General features: G+C 46.7%; 1 protein-coding gene across 9 annotated transcripts in view; it reads left to right on the forward strand.

Annotated features, from left to right (window-relative positions):
* Positions 1 to 23,285, forward strand: part of ST3GAL3 (ST3 beta-galactoside alpha-2,3-sialyltransferase 3) — a 210,140-nt gene extending 186,855 nt beyond the window's left edge. For 5 of the 9 annotated variants that reach the window (XM_086461948.1, XM_086461949.1, XM_086461954.1 and 2 more), the window contains 2 exons: positions 9,703 to 9,849; positions 23,196 to 23,285. In XM_086461948.1, coding sequence (XP_086318074.1) covers positions 9,703 to 9,849; positions 23,196 to 23,285 — 237 coding nt within the window. The remainder of the gene's footprint in view (positions 1 to 9,702; positions 9,850 to 23,195) is intronic. The other 4 variants (XM_086461955.1, XM_086461956.1, XM_086461957.1 and 1 more) reach the window with 2 other exon arrangements.

The raw sequence follows: 23,285 nt of genomic DNA on the forward strand, positions 1-23,285 counted from the left end.
TTTTTGGGCACGTTAGCACAGCTGACAAACCTAGAGAAGCACTTTTGCTGGACAAGATCTGCTTGCTCTGTCCCTGTTATTGTCCCTCTGTTGTTGTCAGTACAGATTTGCCATGTTGCACCATGGATTTGGACTAGACAGAATAGTTCATCATTTTCCATGCTCTAATTTTATCATGACGTCTTCAGAAGTATTGAAGACATTTGTTTTATACAGGTCAGATGGGTGGGTGCCTGGAGGTAAGAAATTAACTTCTTAAAACGGGGTGTGCAAGATGTGCGGACAGATTCAGGCACACAGAATGGGTCTTTTGTGAAGTGCATTGCTGCGTATGTATGTACAGAAGCTGTCTTAGGGTTCTGGAACCACTGGATTTTTGCTCCGCGCATCGAACGTATCTTATCCCAAATGTTTCCGTCACCTGGGAGGTAACTTCACCTCTCTGCATTCTCCCCTTAGACGGATGCGGTTTTGATTTGTCTTCCAGAAACTCAGGACTGCTGCCCCAGTGAAGGACAGATTTTATCAAAATTTTTGCCTTTATTTTCTCCAGATCTGTTTTTGTTTTTAAACACGTTATTTTAATACACAAGATATTACTTAAGCTAAGAGGAGAGAGAATCCAGAAATGAAAATGCTGTGAACTGAAGTTTATGGGGTTTTGATAACGTTGTTTAACACACATCAGATTGGGAAATGGAGGCATCTTAATTGAAACCTGATGTTTCACCTCATAAAAGTCCATTTGAGCATTTAAAAATAGTTTATGGAGCTTTAAAGCAAGCAATCTTTGCCCGTGACCCCTACTAGATTGTGTAAATTGTAGTTCATTCCTTCAGATGGGGCAGCAGGAGCTCTGCAGGTCCATCTGTGGGGCTATGACATTAGTATACCCTGTGCTGTCTGTGCAAGGACACTCTAATATAGTGATTCTATCACCGTTTAAAAATAGGGAGAGAGTATTTCTAGCCTGTGAGTACAAATTTTACTGCAGATATCGACTATGGACTGCTGTCGTGGAGCTCCTGGGACTTCATGCTTTAGCGAATGCTGCTGCATCAATGCCGATGCTTCAACAGAAGCTACTGCTGCCAGTGTAAAGAGGAAAGAAGAGTCTGAGTAGGACTGCAGTGATACAAATTTGCTGCAGACCTTTTTTCGCTGAGACTCTAAATGGGAAGGGAAATCAGCCTGTAGACCAAGAATCCAACTCTCGTGAAAGATTTGAGAGAGATCCAGCAAGATGAGTGAGGCAGCTAGAGCAAGAAGAATTGCTGCAGAAGAGACAGTGTGACCCAGCAGCCACAGAACATATCTGGTTGGGTTCAGAATCATGCTTTACAGATGCAAGACAGCCTGGAAAACTTCACGTAAGAAGCATATGAACATGGAAAAGGAAAACGCTGAGGTCTAGTAAGCAAAAGCACAGTTAACATTATGTGTCCTGAGTTTTTCAGCAGGGACTGGGTTGGGGGCAGATTGGCGCCGCCATGCTGCAGTGTGCTGTGGTATGTTGGGCAGGCTACACACAGGAGAATCAAGGCTGGGGATGCCTTAGTAATCAAGGCCAACATGAAATCCTCATAAAGAGGAGCAGTATTCCTCTCTTCGTTGGTTCTGATGCCTAAATAAACTTCAGTGCTTCTCTTGCACGCCACATATGGTAACAATGTGCTGCCAATTAACTTCATAATTTGGGGGCTTTTTCAGCAAGGTTGAGGAGAGCTAGCAAAATAGTTTGAGGCTGATCTCAAAGCGTTTTTCCCAGGATTCAATAAAGGTTGAATGTAGTAACATCCTCTGCTTTGATAATATAATTTGGGCCAGATGGTTCTGGAGGATAGTAGGGGCTACAACTCAGACGTGCATTTTAGTTGCATTTGTGGCATTAGTAGCCAAAAGTCTGAGCAAGGAGCAAAATTGTGATCACCCACAATGAACAGTGACTTCTCTTTGGGAATGGTAGAGCTTTTCAGGAGTTTCCTCAGTCCATTTAGTGATGTCTTAAGAAGAGGGAGAGCTGTTTCCTTTTACATGTGGACTTCTCTTTTCTTGGGATAAGCTGGTGATAAAAAAAAAACTTTAGGATCCTAGCAATGTCTGGCGAAAGTTAAATGTTATTGCCTGAAGATGGTTTAGAATGAAAGAAATGAGCTAATAAAGATCCTCTCTTTGATTGAAGAATGCTCTTCAAGAGTGGGCACAGGATTGGCTGTCTCACTAGACAAAGATGTATGTATGTAATTTATGTTTAGGTGGAAGTTCTGTGTATACGGGTCTTTTGGGCTTGAAAGCAGACATCATTGGTATTGCAGCTGGTAATTCAGTCATGCAGTAGCCTACCTTGCACTGCAGACAGCTTACTGGGGGACGAGTGTGAACATCAATTCAGAGGCATCATTGCCTGTTGCATGTACAGCAGTAGGGATAGTTACTGCCATGATGTTTTTTGCTGTGTAGTGAATAGTCCTATCTACTCAGTAGCACTCAGAAGCATTTGAGAAGTGGCTTTCTGGCTTCTCTGGGAGCCCTGAGCATGATATGAAGTGACCAGGAGAACATTTCAGATGGCACAAATTGTCCAGACTCCAAGAACTCCAGTGCAGACTGTGGTCGTTTCTCTCTCTCTCTGCTGGTGCTGTGCATCCACGGAACTGCTTATGATTTAACTTTTTGTGAGATTAAGCTCTGCTGCCCAAAACTTCTCCTCTGGACTTCACACAGCCTCAGCACCAACTTGGTGAAGGAGGAGCCATGTGCAGGAGGTGTTATCAGGCTGCTCAGGCACCCAGCCATGGATTAGCACCTCTGCAGAATGCTGACAGCCCACATGCACTCAGAGATTAACCTCTGATGCTGGAGCATTAGCATGTCCCCTGCTGCAGGACTTCTCTTTGCTGTTATGTGGTTTCGCATGTGGGCAGGCAGCCTTTCTGGAGATGCCAGTGGTGACCCTTTGCTCCTTAGGCTTTTCAGCTCCCCTGGCTGGTCATAACGACCCTTTCTCATTAGTACTGGTTTGCCCTGGTGCCAGCAAACTTTGTCTCCTGGGCCGTTCTTGCTGGACTGTCGCTGTGTGAAGGTCACGTCTTGGGACCCATTGGGTGTTTATTGAGGAGAAAAGAGGTGGGGGATGGCAGGAGCAGAGCAGTCTGCCACCCCATTCTTCCAGTTGCATGATTCTCCTCCTTTTTTTGCACTCTCACAGCATCTTCTAAGGCAGATAGAGAGACAGGTAAAGGGCCGCTGCAGCTGCAGTCGGTTAAATATAGAGACTTAGTGTCATTGTAAGCTTTGGGTTTGCAAGACAGCACATCTGCTTCATGGACTGGACTGTTAAATCCATCACCAGTGCAGTGTGATCAGTCCATGACCTGCTGGGGAATTGGACACTCAGACAACCCATTATAGGGTAGCAAGTAAATGCATACCAGCTGCTTCTCAATAAATGCCCAACCATATGCTTCTGCATATGACAATTGCAAAGTAACTGAAGGGAGTTTACTTTTCAATGAAAGAGTAGGCCATGAACTCCAATTTAGCATAGGGTGAAGCATATATATATATATGGTTACCACAGAACAGCTAGCTTGTGGTAAAGTCATGCCCTTGCTTGCCCTCTGTGAAATCTTTAGGTCCTTAAGAAAGACTCCCTGCATTCCACAGGAATCTACTCTGTGGCAAACAGTGAATCAGAGCTTGTGCATCAGGTTAGATGTGGTCAAAGGTACTTGATTTGGGCTAAGTCATATAGGAGTTCAGCAGTTAAATGGCAGAACAGAAACCTGCTGGGCAGCTTGTCATGTCTCCATGCAGGCCCTTGCTGTACTGCAGACCGCCAGTTCTGAAGGCTCTCTTCCACTTACAGCAAGGGGTTACTAGGGGAGTTGAAGGAAAAGTGTTGGAGATGCTCTGCTTTGTCTTTTGACAGTACTGCAGCTGATTCAGTGCATGGATGGAGGTAGCTGTGGGAGCACCTTACAGGTGCACCTTACTTAGAGACTGTAAGCTGCTGTGACACGGACCACTTTGCAGAGTGTCAGGCACTTGTCTGCGTACAATAAGTGATGCTAAATTGCTTTTTATGCCATATTTCCAGACTTGCCCACTAAGGGAAGCAAAGCATACATTTGGAGTTATTCCTGTGCAAACATAAATGAGCAAAAAGTAAATGCAATGACTGCTGTGTATAGTGTGTGATGGCTACTGTGGTTTTGTTTTGTATTATTTTTGTTTTGACTTTATTGCCATTAGGTGATCAAGCCTGTATCTGGTAAAATTATGGTAACTTTTCCTAGGTGAGCAATTTTTCAAGTTTTCGCTTAAATAAATTAATATCATAATCAAACCAATTTGAATATCTAGTTGCATTACTGTTTTTAGGGATTTTGTTCTTTAGCAATGCTTATCCTTTTAGTGAAAAAGGTAGTAATTGAAATAGTCTGAACAATCCAATATGTCTTATCCTGAGCTAAGTAAAATCCTATAAATAACTGGAATTCATTTAACATATTAAGGGAGTCAAATATTTCTAAAAACAGATTTACAGCAGTCATTTCCTTCCAGTTCAGCAGGCAATGACACAGGAATGACCCGGGCATGGAATGAAAAGGAGCAAGAGCTTTTCACATGCACCAAGCAAAGAGCAGTTATGGTCCCCCGGTTCAGTCACCAGCATTAGGTCTCCAACGCAAGCCCGTGAGGTGATGCTTAACCTCCAGTAAGTCCAAAGGAGGACTGGTGTTCGTTTCTGCTGACTGGCTTCTTTTCTTCTCTGAGTAGAAGTCAGTCTTTAAAGCCTCTTCAGGGGAACCAATGGAAGATGAAACAGCAGTGTCTTAAGGGGAAGCCTTTTATCTTTCCCTTTGCAGGAGAAGACAGTGTAGGAGGAGTTAGGAGAACCTATTCTATGTCTGTCTGTACTGCTAAAGTAATTTCTGGTCCCCGGACCTGGTGCTGCAGACTGGCTGTGTTTGCACCACACAGAACTTGCAGTGATCCTTGACGCAGCACAAGACCAGAGATCTTTGCCTCTCTATGCTTTTCTCACCCAGGATCCACTATGCATGTGCTCACCTCACCGATGAAGGACATGTGCCAGTAGACCCCTGGAAGGAGCCATGCTCCAGGTGCACAGACAGCCTTTGCCCATCACTGCTGCAGTGACCTGTTGCTCACCACTGCTGTGTTTGCTACTTCTGTTTGTCAAATGGCCTTTTGGTGTCACCTGTGGCTTGTCTGTTGGTGTGCTATGTTCTCTCAAATGGGACGAGGCAAAGGGCTGGTCACTGGTGAGCAATATATTAGATAGGAGCATTAAATTTTCCAGATGTTTGGGCTTAGACAACCAGACTGGGCTTGGAGATACGGACTGTCAGTTCAGGCTGATTATGTTATTCGGGGAGGTTGCCCTTGCAGGTGTTTACCAGAGCTGGAGAGGGGATGCTGAACCTGGTACCCACTGTGGGCCCCAGCTGGGACAGACACCTGCAGCAGGTACAGAGCAAGGTCAAGTTCAGTGCTTTTGGCAGGGAACTGGCAGGGATAGAGGGCTGCCAGTGTTTTCTGGGGTCTTGCTATTCCCAGCTTTCCCCAATCAGTGGGCACCAGTTCAGGTCAGAAACTCATCATGGCAACATCTGGAGCAGTGGTTCTGCTGGCCCATTCCAGGCAGCCGCCATCACTCCCCCCACCCCCCCGAGGCTGGCCATGCATCCAGCAGCATCCCAGGAGGCTTGCCTAAGTACTGGCCACCACTGCGCTGCCATTCTTCAACCGTTTGGTTGAAAGCAGCATTGCTTGGTGGTACAGGAATATCCAGGCACATAGAGGGCCATATGAGCAGGAAGACAAGCTTTTGCTGTTCCAACCCCAGATTATTATTCCTAAGGGGGAATGTTGGGATTTTGGCTTGTTTCCTTAGCAGTGGCCTAAAATAACAAGGGGCCTGCTCAGTTGTTTGAGAGAGTTGTATTTTCATAACTCAATGCAAGAGGTGTGGTGGTTGGTTTGGTATGTCTTTGGGGCACGGCACAAGGGTGTGTGTGGTGACATAGCACTGACGCATTGTGCAGGGCATAGCAAGCCAGGTTTAGCACAGCCACGTCCATGATGCCTAACTTCTTTTGGAGTGACCTGTCCTCCAGCTTGCCCCAAAGGTTGTACGTGGTTCACTGGGTCCAGATGAGAGCTTAGCAGCAAATGAATTTATATGCCTGTGAACAATCAGGAGAGCTTGGAAGCTGTGTAGATGCAGCCAGAGAATAATTGTAACTGTCTCCTCGCTCTGATACATGTCCACTCTCATTTGCCACTTCTCTGCTGAGAGGATAGGAGAGCCCTTTCCCCTGGACCTAGAGAATGCTGCTGAGTTGGCTTCTCTGCAGCACACCCCAGGACGCGTCCCTAGATCCTACAGGGCCTTCTGTTTCCTGTGCCGCAAGCTGGACGTGAGGCAGTGGTTCATTTTCAACAGAGGGAAGGAGTAGCAGAAGCTCAACAGGCTGACACAGGAGAAGACCGCTCGGTTTCTATAGCTTAAACCAAAACAGGACCAAAGCGCTGTATTTACTTACTAATGACATATAGTTAACCTGCAGTCATGCTTCTTTTATACTTCTGTTCAAGCTGGCTCCTTTTTTTTTCAAGTCTCTCTAATCCCCCAGTTCTTGTCTGATGGTTGCTTCTTCTTCAACTTGAGCAGTTTGGAACAAATGGCCAGTTACGTGTATTTGATCCAGACATATGTGAGTGCACACACAGAGTTTGTACTCACGTTCTTCCCTTAGCAGGTGCTGTTATCCACACCATTTACTAAGGGTGGGCTCTGCAAGCAGCCCCGTGCTGCTCTCAGAGTTAATGCCATCAGTGAATAGCAGGGATAATAATTTTTACAGTATTTCCTAGATGGTCTTCTCTAGCCCACAGGGTTCTGACTGCTGCAGTGGGACGTGAGGCTGCATCTCAGCAGTGAAGGTGTGAATGGCTGCAGATCTCTCTCTTCAAGGGGAACACACGCACTAGGCTGTAGCTACCATAGTATTGGAGGGTGCTGACATAAATAAGGCATGACTTACTTTAAAACTGCCATCAGATCATCAGTTTTTGAATGTGATTTTAGGACAACAGAAAATTATTTTGCTAGGGACACCGTGTGAATTTCTGATAGTTGTAGGGGCCAAACCAGATACATCTGCTACAGTCCCAGAGGTTAGGACTTCTTTGGTAGTCTGTGGGGTTTTAATCATTTTTGAGAGAGGAGCAGGCAGTACTGAGATACTGGCACGTCAGGAACTGCTGAAGAACAGAAGCAGATGAGAAAATTATCTCCTATTTTTCAATAAAGGCCATTATATGTAGAAAAAAGTCAGGCAGATATTTGGTGACGAAAGGAAAATTAACTTTTGATTTCTGTAATCTGTTATTCTCCAAACAGAAATAAGAATATGCCTGAAAGAAAGTTACGGTGATTTGGCAGTCATCCCTTGAGGTTGGGTAGTATGAGTAATTCTCTGTGTTTTGTAAGGCTCACATTAGAAAGTTAGCTCTTAAATGATAACTTGGCCAGTGAAATTCCCTCTAGGCAAAGACCCTGTGTCTCACTTGAGCTGTACCGTGGGAATGGGCCCAGTACAAGTGTGGGTGGTGTTAATGCCATCTTATTCCCAAGAACGACACATTCTCAAGGACATAACCATTTACTCACTATGTTTTAGACACTGTAACTACAGCTCAGCTGAGGGAAGGGGTTTTGTGGCAAGTTCGCTTACCAGCTGATGCAATTCCAGTGACATCTAAATGTCATCTCCTATGTAAAACATGAAGCTGAGAATATCTGAATTTGAACTGCCATGCCTGGGAAGACAGGATGTTCTTGCATATTTTGAAATTTGGGGGAATTTTCTTACCCTTGCCTGATAAACTTTTTCCAATTTTTTTTTAAACACCTCCTTGGTATTTAATGGCTACCAGTGAATTAACAATTAACTAAAGTAACCAAAATAAAACCAATATTGTATGTGGTGAGTATCAGTTGAAATTAAGCAGTAAGAACAAAATGACTACTGTTTTTCCTAACATCTAGAGCTGGCACAGGAGGATATATTAAGGTCTTTTCATTTCAGATGTGCAGTGTTACAGTTATGTTGCAAATTTTTTAATTTAATGTCTTGATGATTCAGCCATAAGCAGTTTTTACATGTTTGTCTCCAGATTAGTGTAATTCCAGTGCACTGTAGTGGAGTTCTCCATAGCACATGGGTTGTGCTCCCAGCTCTGCACATCTCAACTAGGATATGGGTGGCATTCTTTGCTTAGAAAATGTTGGTCTTGGAACCGGTCAGGCAATCAGAAGTGAGCAAGGTAGTGTGCTGCCAAAAGCCAGTTCCTTTGAATGAGAGGCAGAAACTCAAAACATTGTGTTCCCAGTCTGTTACCGACATCAGGTGAAATGCAATAGCATTACTTACTGATTTGGGGTAAACCATGTTAAATGCAAAATATGTGTGCAGTTGGTTTCTACATCTCAGCTAAGAGGCTGTCACCCTTGGTGACTGTCTGAGCATGTCCACTGAATTTGTGATACTTTTGATACATCAGTGTTCGATGCTCTACAAATGACGGTAAGATATGTGGGTGGATTTCCCAGCCTCTCCTTAGCCCCTGGGGTAAAGCTGCCTCTGGATTCTTCTGACTACAGGGTGGCTAGAAATGTCTGTGGGCTAGAGTTTTACACTGGAAGCAGTCATCTATCACAGCAGTCATGTTCATCTGAACGCACAAGAGGAGTTGCAGCCATACAGCACTGCTGTCACAGGGCCTTGGCAGAAGCCAGAAGAAATGGGAAGGGCTGAGGCTGGACTTTGGTGCAAATGGCAGGTCAGCCGACAGGAGAGGACAGTCAGGGTGTCCCCGCTCAGAGTGCTAGCACCCATCTCTGACTGGCTTCCCACTGCTCCTCATTTTCCCAGTAAGCTGTGGCTAGGAAGGGTATGGCACAGGCCAAAGTGCCCTTTGCCTGTGAGGGTGCCCCTGAGTAAAGGAAGGGGTCTCAGTGCACACTGCTGACTGGGTCTGCCTGATCTCTTCCATCTCCCAGAGCTGTTTAATGGCCTCCTTAACTGCTTTTGCCATCAGTAAAATAAAGAGTTTGTACTGTTCCTCACTTTACTCCTGTGTCGTAGCCCGTTTGGGTTAACTATTTCTCCTTAGCCTAGCTGGAAGCCAGTGATGTGCACAGAACTGTAATCCAGTATCTACATCTGTTTTAATTTCTGTAAAATTTTAATTTCATTTTATTAGAAAACTAACATATACTAAGCAAATCATCCTCCAGCTCATCTACATCTATTCTCAGGATAGCGAAGTTGTGGAAGGGGAGCCTGACCATTTGCATTAATCCCTCTGCCCTGCAGTACTTCCCTGGAAAGTCAGGTCATAGAGCCTTAAACAAGAGCTGCTGCTTTTGTCCTAGATGCTTTGCAGGAAGCTGGCTAACATATGATTTTCTTTACAAGTTGGGAGGCTACCGAGCCCACAAACTGGCATTGGGCAGCTCATGTGTAGATATAACCAAATACCGTGTTCCTGATTTTCTGCTTAGTAGCAGCAGTGCCCTTGTGAGCAGAGACAGTAAGAGGAAATCTTTGATTATAGAAATGGCAACCTGCTAATGACTTCCATTCCTGCTTTCTCTCCTCTCAGAACATCCCCACCTTGGGAAGCGTAGCAATAACCATGGCGCTCCACAACTGTGATGAGGTGGCGGTAGCTGGGTTTGGCTATGACATGAGTTCACCCAATGCACCACTGCACTACTATGAAAACATCAAGATGTCTGCCATCAAAGAGGTAGGGAGCTCCTGCCAAGCACATCTTCCTCCCAAGCATGCCGACTACCCTGACTCCAGAGCCTAACTGGGATCGTGATGTCAACCTACAGCTTTCCTTTATGGGTCAAAACAGCTCCACCCATGCATTTGCCTGTAAAATTCTGGACATTCTCCCAAGTGCAGTGTGTGTTAAAAATGGTTATTTCTGCTGGGAAAAGTTCTCTGGAATGTGTATATAGTGTGATTCCTTCTTCAAGCAGCAGGAAAAAAGATTCACATAAATGTTAACTCAAGTAGGGTGAAAGGGAGCAATTCTGCTCTGGGGTCAAAAAGATGTGGCCTCCTCGTGCTTTTTGATCCATTGTATTGCTCTCTAATCCATAGGCTTCTTTTGCTAAATGATCCCCTCCCCAGCCCCTGTGAATGTGAGGGAGGTGAGATTAGCCTGTGCATGTTAGTTCTTGGCTGACTGTTCAGCAGTTAGCTAGTGTAAACACATCATGGCTCTGTGGAGACTGCTCTTTAAAACCAGATCTACATTAGAAACATTTTCTGGTACTATCACAGTGAGATGAACAGCATTTTTAGAGGAACAAAAGCTCTGGTGTTGGTGTAATGCAGCAGTATAAAGATGCTCTTTCAGGTCTGTCCGTATCCTGTACCAAACTAGAGCAAACTTGGACACTGGTCAAAGCTTCTATAGTAGGAAGGGTTGTTGCATCCTTGGTAGAGCTCAGTCTTTCCTAGCACAGATGTGGCCCAAGTCTTTCTAAGATTGCTTCCCCCTCTTTACTGGCTCCTAGGTAGGGAAACTTTCTCCATCCTACTCCACGTTGTGAAAAGTTGTATTGTTCATGGACAGTAGCTGGCTCCTGGTACTTGGCATTTGTTCACCTTGAGCTCTTTGCCATTGATCAAGGCCAGGAGGGAAGCTGTGAAGTTGTGTTTTTCCAAATTACAAGATTGTACACATCTTAGGATTCTCAGGCTGCAGGCTGCTTGACCCTAGGCAGACTGAGAGGGATTAGAAATTAGTGGTTAGTTAGCTTGAGAAATGAGAAGAGCGTGTCTAATTATCAGAGTAATGAGGTTTTAGAACAACCTATCAACAGAGGCCAAGAGAACAAACGGAATTTGGGGAAAGGCTGTGAGGAGGTCCCCAGTATATCAATGGACTGCACATTGTGGTCCTCAGGACCTTTTGCGCCTGTGGAGGTAGCAAGAAAGTCTGCCTTGCTCAGTGGAATAACCATGGATTTAATCAGTGCTGGCTGGGAAAGTTAGTGTCCATTTACAGGATTTAAGGGGTACATCCAGAGAGGAAAAATTAATCGAGTCACTATGTACAGAGGTGTTGTCTGGCTTGTGAAATCCCCAAATGGAAAATAGCTGAGGAATATCGTTCTTGCAGTAGTAGAGGAGGTATCACCATTGGCTTGCCCAGTTCTGACTCTTTCCTGGGTGTCTTGCTCATAACCACTGCCTGGAACAGGACTCTGGGCTACCCAGGCCCAGGTCTGAGTCAGTACAGCTGGTTCCTTAGTCTTCCAGGAAAGATACGACTACACCAGAGTGAAAATGGAAGCAGATGCCTGGCTCCAGCAGTGAATACAGAGACTATTCATGAAGGTTTCAGGAAAAGCTTTTGTCTCTGTGGTGCCACTGTGTCAACTCTAGTGAATTGGCTGCCTTTGGTGGAGAATCACTCTTTCCCAGTTGTTCCTCTTGTCTCATAAGGATGTCAGTCCCACAATCTGTTCTTAGACATGGGGACAATCACAGTGGGTGTCCTGTGCCAAGCCTGTTTTGCAACCTGGTAGGTGTCTCTGACCTCGGGGACACCTACACAGGAGCCGACAAGAATGAAGTCTTCTTGCTTTTGATCCTTACATGAATCAATGGGAAAAGTTGGCAAAAAGAGTTGGATGACAGAGTCTCTGGTTGAAGTCACTGGTCCAGACCGCCTGGATCTTTGATTCTGGGGGCCGGCACCCTGAGTGGGATGCAGAAGCCAGTGGAAGACAGGAGGGAGTCACTCTTGGACACCGTATGTGGTCTCAGGAATAAACCTTGCATGGCACAGGGCAGTAGATGAGGACGAACATGTGAAACGCAACCAGTAGGGTCTCCTAAAGAGAACTAGTTAGTGCCTGGTTTGTCAGGCGTCTGCTGCCTGGAAGCTGTCAGTCATCATATCAGGATGTTCTGTATGGACGTGAGGGAGCGTAGAAATGTTCCGGTGAAGCCTCACTAATGCAGATGTCAGTGGATTTATTTCTGCAGCCGGGGCTGTTGATGAGAGCTCTGCAGGCCAGCAGAGATGGTTCTAGGATGAAGGTTCCTGTTCCACTTGAAGGCTAGTTATCTGATACGTGTCTGCCCTCACATCCTCACCCTCTTACATTTTCCTGCCCTAGTACAAGAAAAGCCATCTGTTCCCAAGTATCAATAATTAATGCTCTTCCTGCCTCTGCCCCTCCCAATATGACAAATTGTTTGTGATATTGTAGAATGTGAAGAGCAGAGAGAGGATTGCATTTCTTTCTCTCCCATTTAATATTAATGGTAGCTGGTAATTGTTAGTCACCTGAGGGTGAAGTTGAAAGGTAAAAGGCATAGTAATAGTTGGGTTGTGTCTTCTGCAGTTACCCTCAAAAATCGCACAAACTGAGATTTGCCCCGCTCTAGACTGGAAGCACCCTGCTTGAAGAGAGACCTGCATGTGGTTTGCAAATTGGGAGGCTGGCCTGCATTGGTACCTTGTGCCAAACCTTGACCTTGGTATTGGTGAAAGATGACTGGCCCAGAGCCGAGCTCCACCAAGGTTTTTGTCTGTTCCATTTGCTCTGACACCCAAAGGCCCAAGAGCATGCACAGCATTTTCCTCGGTGTTACTTTTGACCTCTGGGATTGTGTCCAGGTCTAGTTCTTCATGGTCCTCCTCTACATTTCAGCCTCTAAAGGAGCCACTAAACCAGGCTATGCCTTGAAATTATGCAAGTTATTATCTTTGTCCTCTGTCTAGCCTGCAGACCTACAAAGGCTGGAGCACTGTATTCCTGGGCAGGTGAGTGGAGCAGGTTTGCTTAACGTAGCAACATCACAGCACTGAAACAACTGCCATGGGATACAGCTGTCCCACCATAAAAAACATCGTGGGCAGGAACCCCTGCAGTTTGACCGGGCTTTGGTGGGGCAGAACCTCTGTTTCTGAAGTTCAAATCTTTGCCCTGACTGCAGGGCTCCTCCAGCCTGAATGATGGAAAATCTTCAGTGTTTAAGCCTGGAGAGCAGCTGGAGGGAAGCACTAAAGCTCCACCCTGAAACCATCACTGTCTTTACAGAGGAAATGTAAACACCAGCAGCATACTGGGTCTGTGTGTGTGGCTTGTGGGAGCCTCCCTGGAGGAACATCCATCAAGCACCTTCCCTTGCCTGGTGTCCACAGGGGGAACAGGCCTGCCTGCAAGTGTGCTTCCTCTCAGCAAGGTGTGTTGCTGATTTACAGTTGAGGCCTGCTTGACATCTCTCTGGACACCCTTGAAACCCTGTGACTCATCTCTGAGGAATTTGTTCTGATTACATAAAAAAAGCCAGCAAAATGTGCTTGCTTGCTCACAGCTGGGCGGAGATGCCTCTCCCATGCCAAGACTGAGGTGATAAAATCTCTGTGGAAATTAATGTGATTTTTCCTGTTGCTCTGAGTTTTGAAGAGGAGAAACAGGCAGCCCCAGTGTATAGTTTTGCTTAGTCTTTGCTTTCCCTGCAGGGGTAAAAGACCTCGAGGTCCAAGATTGTGCTGCTGTTGCTACCACAGAAGGCAGCTGTCTCTTCCAGCATCTCCAGCTCCCGAGGGCTGAGCAGATGCTCTAGAGCTTCGTCGGTAGTAATAGTCAAGGAGAAGTATATTGTCTTGGGACTCTGGTCAGTAGTACGGCTGCAAAACACATACGGATTCTCCTGTGCTTGTAAATGCTCATGAGAGTAAATTTCTCCAGTTTAGTCCTGGATGGCTTCCCTACCCTCTGTCCTGGGTAACTCAGTGTACTCCAGCCAGGGTACATCCAGGCAGACCTGGTGGCAAAGGCCCTTTTCTGTTCATAAGTGTGCTCTGGAGAGCTGGAAGCACACTGGTGCAGTGCTTTCAGTTTCAGGCTGCGAGCTGGAAGGTCAGTGCTTGCCGTGCAAAACCACCCCTCAGTCCCAGCTTTGCTGCCTGGCACCTTCTCCCCTCGTCTCTGATCTTCTCCCCATCATGGCCAAGGGTGCAGAGTCCCTGGCCTGCACTTCAGCAGGTGTTTTCTCGGTGTTATGAAGACAGCCTGCCGTTTGCTGATCTGGTACTGGGAGAGACCGCTGCCCAACAGACCTGGTGCTGTTGTGTAAACTCTCACTTCCAGCTCCGATCCTGTCTCTTTGTTTTCACTTACAAAATGCAGAATGTCCAAGTGTGTCATCTCCCTTCAGGTACTGTTTTCCCTATTCCAAATAGCTTTGCAACAGCTTTCAACCCTTGGCTGCTTCTGTGAATGCTGTACAGAAAATGATTGAGTCCTTGCCAAGGTGTCTTCTCACTTGTTTCTGTTTTCACAGCAATGAGTCCATCGGAACTGAATTTTCATATAGTTCATTGTATTTTTATTTCTTGCTCAAGCCCTGTAATCCTTCCTGCCCAAGCACTCCATAAAAGTATTTTTGTCATAGGTCACTGTCTTGTATTAATGTGTCAGATCCACTAGGAACATAGCAAAGGAAACATTGAAATGGAGGTGAGGAAAAAGGGAATAATTTTAAAATAGAGTGAAGGCTTTTCCACATAAAAAAGTGAATGAACCTGCCTATGAGTATTACAATAGACCTTCATTGCTAAAAGCAAAACAGGCTAGTGTTTCAGGCAGAAATTGTTTCAGGATGGGGAAGTGACAGTGTTTAGAATAGTAAAAACATATCCATAAGGAGCTGATGAAACAGAGAGCAGGAGGCTGTGCTAAATCATGGGAATGAAGCACAAGGCTGGCTCGCAGCATCCCTTCTCCATGTGCTCTGCCCCAGCACATAGCCTTCCCTGGCCTCATGATCCAGAGGTGACCTTCAATCTCCTGGTCATTTCTTGCAGGAGCAAGAATGTGAGCAAGGAGTCACCTCAGGCACCACACAGGGAACACCCCAAAGCTGTCTTCTCAGCAGCTGGCTGCAGAGTGCCTCGCGCACTTGCAGATGCTGGTAAAAATGGAGAATGCGTGGTTAAAAGCCACCCTTATGCATCCAGAGCCCATCTGCGGCATTTGTGTTGCCCGGCGCTGCTGACTGGTCTCTTTTTCACAGGAGCAGATCAAGCGCCAGCACCGATGCTGTTGGAGGTATCAGCTCCTTTGATAGAGCTGTGCCCAGCACTTCAGTGACTCACTGCCTGACCCGAGGGGGAGGTGGTGCGACAGCCTTTGACAGCTTCTTTCTGATCATTTGCTCCACGACCTCAGCAGGTCTTTGTGCGGTGCTGGAGGACACCATCTTGTAACACTTCTTACTCAGCCTGTGTAAGGGCTGTCACAAGGGCCAGGGGAGGTGGCCTGCAGCACACAGTGACACACAGCTTTGTCTCTGTCTCTCCCTGACAGCAGCTACCTCTCAGAATAATCCGCAAACATCAAGTTTGGAGTCTCGGACCATAAAGGCACAAACAATAGTGCTTTATCATCATCTGGGCTCTCTCTGTGAAGCTGTCCTTTGCATTTTAAATTAACGCAGGTTGCTTGGGAGGGGGTGGTTGGGCTGCTTCAGGCCTCCAAGTACCTTAAAGTTTGCAGCAGCCAACAAGAAGAACAAAACTCCTTTGAAAGCTGGGCAGATGTCTAGCCTGATGATTTATAGACTGAAAACAGCTATTCGAGCCTGGCTGATGAATTGCAATTGGAGTACAAGGAGTAGTGCAGACTGAAATGGAGGTCAGCTTTGGAGGGGGAGGTAGGGGCTTGGGCAGGGGGACCTCTGAAAGGGCAGTGGTTTTTCATGGGGCCGGCAGTGATGACTGATGCAGTTAATACATTTTTGTCTTTGTTTAAAAGCCACCTGTTTGACAGCGTTTTGACTGAACGAAGGCCTCACATGCTGTTCCTGTGCATAAGGACTGTGTGTCTATGTAATAGAAATCTGGAAAAGATTGAAGGAAAAGCTGTCATGACCAGAGCACAGATACTGCCTTGTTCAGTAGTGCAGAAGTACAGTAACACTTGTGGGGTACCACTGTGCACTAATAACAGCAAGGAAGGTAAGGCTGTAAGATGGACAAAACCAGAATTAGGGTTTGGACAAGATCTCTGTGGGAAAAGACAGTAGAAGATCTACAGGGGTGTGCTAGAGCCTAGCTGCTGACCCCAGCATTGAACACAGACCTGTAGGGGTGCTGGGTACCACCAGAAATCGCACTTCTCAGATGTACAGTGGGAGCCACTATTACTGTCAAGGGGAGAGCCCAGGTATTCCCAGATGGCAGCGGCTAGCACAACTCTTCTCACCAACTGTGAGGGCACAAAAAGAGCTGGTGGCCTTTCAGAGCTGTTTTTAGCAGGCATGAAGACCTTGCAGAGGGACATTTTAGGAAATAGCCTTTGATCAAGTGCCTTCATGGCTAAGTTAAATCAAAAGGCAACAGAAGGGATGTTATAACTCAGATTTTGCTTCCAAAAGGAGGGAGCTCAATAAGCAAGGCTGTATCTAGATTACAGGGTGGCACTCAGCAGTGCTGGCAGGGTGCTCGGTGGAACTGAGATGTGTGCAGATTCTGACCTCTCTGAATTTAGGCCTGGCCTAGCCTAGAAGAATGGGCTACCAAAAGCAGATGCACTGCAGAGCTCAAGGACTCATTGTAGACTTGAAAACTTTTTTGTAAAAAGTGCAAAAATAATCTGCAATTCATGTTTGCAGCAAGGGGGGAACTGGCAGAAAAAGGCTGTAGACATAACTTCACCAATAACTGCTTCAAAGTGGTGTTAGAAGTAACAGAGGAGTGGGGAAGACTTCACCCCTGATGGCTGGAAAGGACAGAGATAAAGTAGAAACTGGCAAGTCAAGTTGGATTAGATCTTGCAAAGGAAAATAAACGAACACTGGACAGTCCCACTGCCAAGCAAATAATATGTAAACAAGGGGAGAATTACCAGGGCTGTGACATCCAGGGAGGTGAAGGAAGCAGAAAGCATAGTGATTAAAGAGCGAAGGTGGGAACCACATGAATGAATATGTTACCTCCATAAAGGGGTGGCTTATGGTGGGAAGTTCATAGAAACAAAAAATGACTGGGTCAGCAATGAAAAGCAAAAGCTGTTGAAGCTAATGCACTAGGTATGAGAACCTGAAAGATCTCTCTTCTGGCCACTGCGCTGTGGAGCCAATTAAGCTGTAAGTCCAGAGGGAAAGGTCCTCAATAAATCTATCAGATTACACATGGTTCCACAGGATTAGATTGTAGTGGACATAATACCTCTTTTTCCTTTCTTTTTTGAGGGGGATGGGAGCAAGGCAAGGAAAATAATCCTGTCAAATTCAGACTGCTTAATCTGACCTCAGATACTACTCAGAACTTCAGAGCAGAGTTTAAATGAAAAAATAATTAAATCCTGAAAGCAAACACATCATGGATTTACCAAAGGCAGGTTACAAAAAATAATTTAATATCTTTATTTGATTTTTAAAAAAAAATCATTCTGGGGACAGAGGAAGTGTAGTAGCTCAGTCTGTCTGAAGTTCAGTGAAGCGTGTGATACTGTGCCGTGTGAGATATTATTAGTTAAGCTTCAGAATCTACAGTTTTGTGGAAGACCTGTATGTGAATAGTCTCTCTAAAGGAGAACACAAAGAGCAGCACTGAATGGGCAGCTGGGAGTTCCCCCGCAGGAGGTCATGTTTAAGTGTTTAATGATTTTTGGCATGGAAGGCAATGGTGTGCAAGTGGAATTTGTGATGAGACAAAACCAGGTGTGGTCAATACAAGGGAGGATCAAAATACCATCCAGGAAGACCATGAGCACCTTGAGAACAGGAGTAAACTGGATGACATGAAACCTAAGTATGAATGGAAGGTCATGCTGTTTGGGGCCATACCAGAAATTTTGACTCTAAGCTGGGATGGGCATTATTTGGCAAGAGCAGAGGAGGAAAGTGCTTAGTAGATAGGTACAAATAAATCACAGGATAATTCAGATTGCCAGGCTGTTTACAGTGGGAAAAAAAAGGCAAATACAGCTCTGGAAAGACTAGAGCAAAGGACTTCTTGTAGAGAGAGAGTTTTGTCTCTGCATGAGGCAATGGTGAGCCTTTTTTTCTGGTTCATAGGAAGTAAATTTGGGGACAGAAGGAGCTACTACACTTTGGGCAATTTCCCAGTTTTCACAGGGGACATGAACAGCCTGTTTTCATAGAAGGAAGACATGGCTTGTTTAGCTTGCTACAATGAAGACTGATAAGAGATACTATTGCTCTCGCTCCATGTATTAAGAATAAGCAGGAGCTAAAAGAGCTGTTTTCAAGTTGGTATAGGAATGACTGGACATAAAGGAGCTGGGAGTAAATCTCCTAAACACGAAAAGAGGAGGGTGGCCAGGCCTCCCTTTTGTTTCAGTGTATGTGACTGCCGAGGGGGTGCAGGTGGGACTGGTGGGGTGGGGCAGTCTGGAGTGCTGCCAAGTCCTGGCAGATGGACTGAGAGAGGAGGGGGTGACAGGTCCCAAACGAGGCAGGGCACTGGTGTCTTGGGAGGGGCACTGGGAGGTGAAACTGCAGCTCAGGGGTAGCTGTAAAACACCTAGTGTTCAAACACCTAGTGTTCGTGGTTACCATGCCAGGACCAGAGAAAGGGTGTGGGCAAGGCAGAATCATGCAAAATAAGCAGCTCTACAGACAAGGCAGTGAAGGTTAAAGGCAGAGATGAATTAGGACCGTTGGAGCCTGGAAACCAACTTTTACCAGTGAAGTAGCACTTCTTGCTGGGACTGTAATTTCTGTGCAGGTTTTCGGCGAGAAGTGCTGCTGACTTGCACAAATACAGAGGATGTAACAGAACTGAGAAACCTCCTGCTTTACAACTTGCTGTTTTTCTTGAACGCATTCCTCATTGACTTCACTCACTTTGATTTCTTCTTCTTGTATTTTAAGATATTGCAATATACTTGATAAGAGTAATGTGCTCTGAAGCTGAGGCATTCCCTGATTGTAATTAGTTACAAGATGGGGAGCTTGCCTTCCTCCTGGGTTGGTCTCTGAAACATTTTCTTAGTGTTAAAATATTCTACTTGTTTCTCTTGAAGGGACAGAGGATGTTTTGTGCTTCCTTGTGGAATCATCAAGAAGAAAAGGACAGGTGGTTTGGGGCTGCTGCATTTGCATAACCCTGAAAGGTGGCTTTTGCTGATGATAAATTTTGATCTAATAACTGTGACCAAACGATCAGACCCACTGCCACCTCTCTGGAAAGGACGGCCGTAACAGTGCATGTGCTTGCAAAGCAACTGTCCTCCTGCTGTGTCTCTCTGCTGAAAAGAGAAAACATCCACTACTCAGAGAGAGACCCAAAGCAAAGGAAATCCCAACTTGATCCCCAAAGAACAAGAAGGGCTCTGGAGCCTCTTGGGACATTCCTGTTGGAACTCCCAGAAGTGCATTACTCCGGCCGTCATGGGCTCAGACAAGCAGCCCGTTTGTTTGCACAAGTGGAAGCATTGCATCCACCAGACGCCTGCTTGATGTGAGCAGCGGAGAGGGGAGAGGGCAGAGCCAGTCTGCCAGGTTGCAGGAGCAGCAGTGGTGGTGACATGTAGGGACAAGAAGGCGGAGGTGGCAGTGAATGCTCTGAGCTGCTCCAGAAAAGCTGTAGTTTTCTGCTTGTGAGCTGAAGTGTAGCTTCAGGACTTGGGGCAGGACGTTTTTGACCATGAACAATCCCATGTACAGGAATAGGAAATGGGGCAGTAATGGCTTGATGTGCATGGGAAGACAGAGTCAAAGCAGAAGGGACAGTGAGCATTTTGCCAAGGCAGCCAAAGTGCATCCAGCATCTGAGGGCAGGAAAAGGCTCCTTTGCAGTAGTAGCAGGAATAAACCGCCAGTATTGCAGCGGCTTCATATAATCATCCTCCAGGCATGGATCCAGCTCACAATCCTCTGCTTAAAATGTCAAAATGAGCACTCTGACAGCACAGCCCTGTCTGTGGGGACACAGGTGGCCAGAGCGTTGCCTGGTTTTTATCATCCTGCTGCAGCTCAGGACCTGCGTCAGCTGAAAGATTTCCAGGACAACTTGCCTGCAGGCTTGGTTACACAGAGCAGCTCAGCTTACCCACTGAGGGGTGGCAAAAGAGAACTTCACTTTACAACAGCCATAATGTGGTCCTGGCCCCAAAGCAAACCTGAGCCTGCCAAGGCCTGGTCTTTCATGAGACCCTGCAGCCGTCTCACAGAGCCTTCCTATCTGCCGGGCTCTCCCAGCGATGTGTGCTACCCAGGCTGTGCTCCCCAGGGTGCTATTTAGGATGTATACACCCTGAAACCTGCTAGGTTTTAGGGTGTATTTTGTTGCCTTTCCCCTGTTGGGTCAATGAGAGTGAGGTGCCTGCCTCTCTCTGGCAGTTTTGAGAAATCTGCTCGAGCTCTTCTCCACACTGCTGCTGCTGGTACTGGAATGCAGCATCCTTTGCCTGATTAGCTCTGTCTGTCAATGGGGTGAGTCCCTCTCCTGTAATCAGTAACCAGAGCTGGTGTTGAAGACATGCCCCATCCCTCCTGCCTGCGTTGCCATCAGGCATGGGGGAGAGCAGCGCTGCACCAAGCACCCTGCTGGTGCTCTTTGGGAGCGATGAAAGCCCATCCTCACCAGGGAATACTCTTCCTCTGTGGTCTTACATTCAGCCACAGAATATTTGAGAGTACTGCCACAGATACTACTAAGACTCACGGATCAAATGGGAGGCTGAACTCCCTTACATGTAGCTTTCTGCTTGGAAAGAGGAGTTTGTGGTAGTGCCCAGGGTATAGAGCAGCCTGGATGCTGAACAGCCAGAGGTTTATAAGGACTTGCCAGCAGCCCTGCAGTCAATGCTGGAGCCAGATCTAGCCATAATGTGAGAGACTGCAATTGTATCGCCCGAAGTTTTATTATCCATCTCCTGTACTTAAATTCCTGTTCCACTTGTACCTTTCACAAAGCAGATCTCTTCTTGTCATCAGGTAAGTCACTTGCATGTGGCCTGAGGTGACATTTTAGGTGGTTTGAGTTTGCCTAGAAGTGGCTGCTTCCCTAGTTACCGTCTGTACCAACGGGCTCAAGCAGGTTGTCCTGGGTGAAACCAGTTGGCTTCTCGTACTGTTTGATGAGGCTGAAAGACCTGAAGGAGGGATCAGCTTGTGCTATGACATACTGGGCATGTCAGGCTCCCTCGTGCTCCAGATAGGCTTTGAACAACAAGCCCAGCCAGATGCAAGTGAATGCATTGAGACCTGTTGGCCTTTGTGCCAGCAGACAAGCTGCTCACTGACCATTAGCAGGAGCACACATGCACACTTGGCTGCCTCTGCCAGTGCCGTGTGTTCCTAGCAAGGGTCTGTGTTGTCTGATGCTGCTGCATGGCGGAGGCCAAGCCTGGGACACTCAGCTGACAGGTGGGACTGTTTCCAGCACATTGGGAGATCCTGGCTCTCTGGCTCCAAGTGACAGGTACACACAGACCTGCTCTCCCAGTTCCCTTTGCACCACCATCACTCTACTACCGCTTTCTGAAATTCATGCTTTTTTTCCTTCTACAAGCCAGCTTTCTTCCCAGTGCCAGTTTTCAGTTTCTGCCTTTATGCTAGCTAGAAGCCAATCACTAAGTTGGTTTTGGGCAGCATCTTTTCAGTTTAGAGACAGGGTCTTCTGCATTTTCAGGGTCCCAAAGAGCATAGTTTACCATGTGTGGCTTGGTTGTTCCTGTTGCTGGTGCACCCTTTGCAGCGTTCAGGTAACAGTGTCACTGGAAGCAGAGGAAGTCAAAGACTTCTTTGGAACACGGGTTACAAGATAAGACCTGCCTGAACTGAAGCTTTAACTGTCATCACTCGTGTGCATCAAGGGGATGGAAGTGGCTTGTAAACATGTAGTAGCAGCAAAAGAGGTATTTCCAAAATGTGCTTTAAACCTAGAGAGGGACCTTCAGTGCCTTGGAGCTCTTGGCTGTATGCTGTGACTGGGGCTGTCAGTGCTACACAGCAATCATGGCTGAGAGCTGCTTATCCTGGACAGGACAGGACAAGCAGCGGATGACAGGAGAGCTACATGCACGTTGTGTGTGATGGATACAACCAGAACTTTGCAGGCAGGTGCCCACGGCTTTGCAGTGGATAAACTGGGTTTAGATACCTGTGACAAAGTGCCTTCAAAGGGCTCGTTAGGCTGGTGCTTTGTTGGTTTGAGGCCATTTCAGGGAGGATCCTGTAGGGTGATTTTATCATGGTCCAGATTGTATTTAGAGCTCCGATGACTTGCTGTCCAGAGCACTGTGCTGGAGACCTGGATTAATTTACTGGGATTCTTGTCCTGTTGGAAGATTTTGGTCAAAGTTGGTTTTCCCTGTGCTGCCTTGGTCTCCCCAGGGAGACAAACCACTTAATGCTTTCATTAAGTGCTCTAATAGTACCAGTTCAGGGGAGTGATGGCAGATGCTGTAATCATGGCTAAAGCCTGCTGCAGGGAACACATCTGGGTGGGCTGACACCAGCTGTAGCAATCATTGCTCTGAAGTGCCTGGCTGGAACAAGTGACCATTTCACCCTTCACATTGTATTAGTGTAGCCTTTAGCATGTGGTTTCCCCTTGGTAGGGCTAGCAGAGGCAAGAGACAGCCTTGATGGGGCTGGTCTTGGGGCTTTTCAGCTGCATGCACCCCCATGCATTCCCCAGAGACCTCCCTTGGCAGGGAGCTGTATGTGGGTATGACACGTCCTGCCACCCTGTTCTCTGCTAGCTCTGTTCCCCAGCATACATCACTGTTGATGCTGCGCTGTTGGACTCTTGTGTGCAGTGGCTTGGGAGGCACTGTAACCAGCTACATCTGCCCAAGGTACCTGGGTTGCCCAGGTCTCACCATGCCAAAAAAATTTCACCCTGCCCATAGGGAGGTCTCCTACCTCAGATACATGGGTCTGACCTTGCTAGCTGTATTGGCTTTAGATAAGAGAAGGCCCTTGGTCTACTGTAAGGGCTCTTCTGGTCTGCTACAGGGTCTGTCTTCTTGGCAGAAGCCACTGCCCTGCTCCAGCTGGAGTCTCTGCAACGTGAGGCACAGGAGCATGCTTGGCCAGGATAGCTGCTGACCTCCTGTCTCTCCCATTTCCTTCCAGTCCTGGACGCACAACATCCAGCGAGAGAAGGAGTTCCTGCGGAAGCTGGTAAAAGCCCGAGTCATCACTGACCTAACCAGTGGGATCTGA

Source organism: Leptosomus discolor, chromosome 3, assembly GCF_034619465.1.
Source record: "Leptosomus discolor isolate bLepDis1 chromosome 3, bLepDis1.hap2, whole genome shotgun sequence".
NCBI classification, from domain to species: domain Eukaryota; kingdom Metazoa; phylum Chordata; class Aves; order Leptosomiformes; family Leptosomidae; genus Leptosomus; species Leptosomus discolor.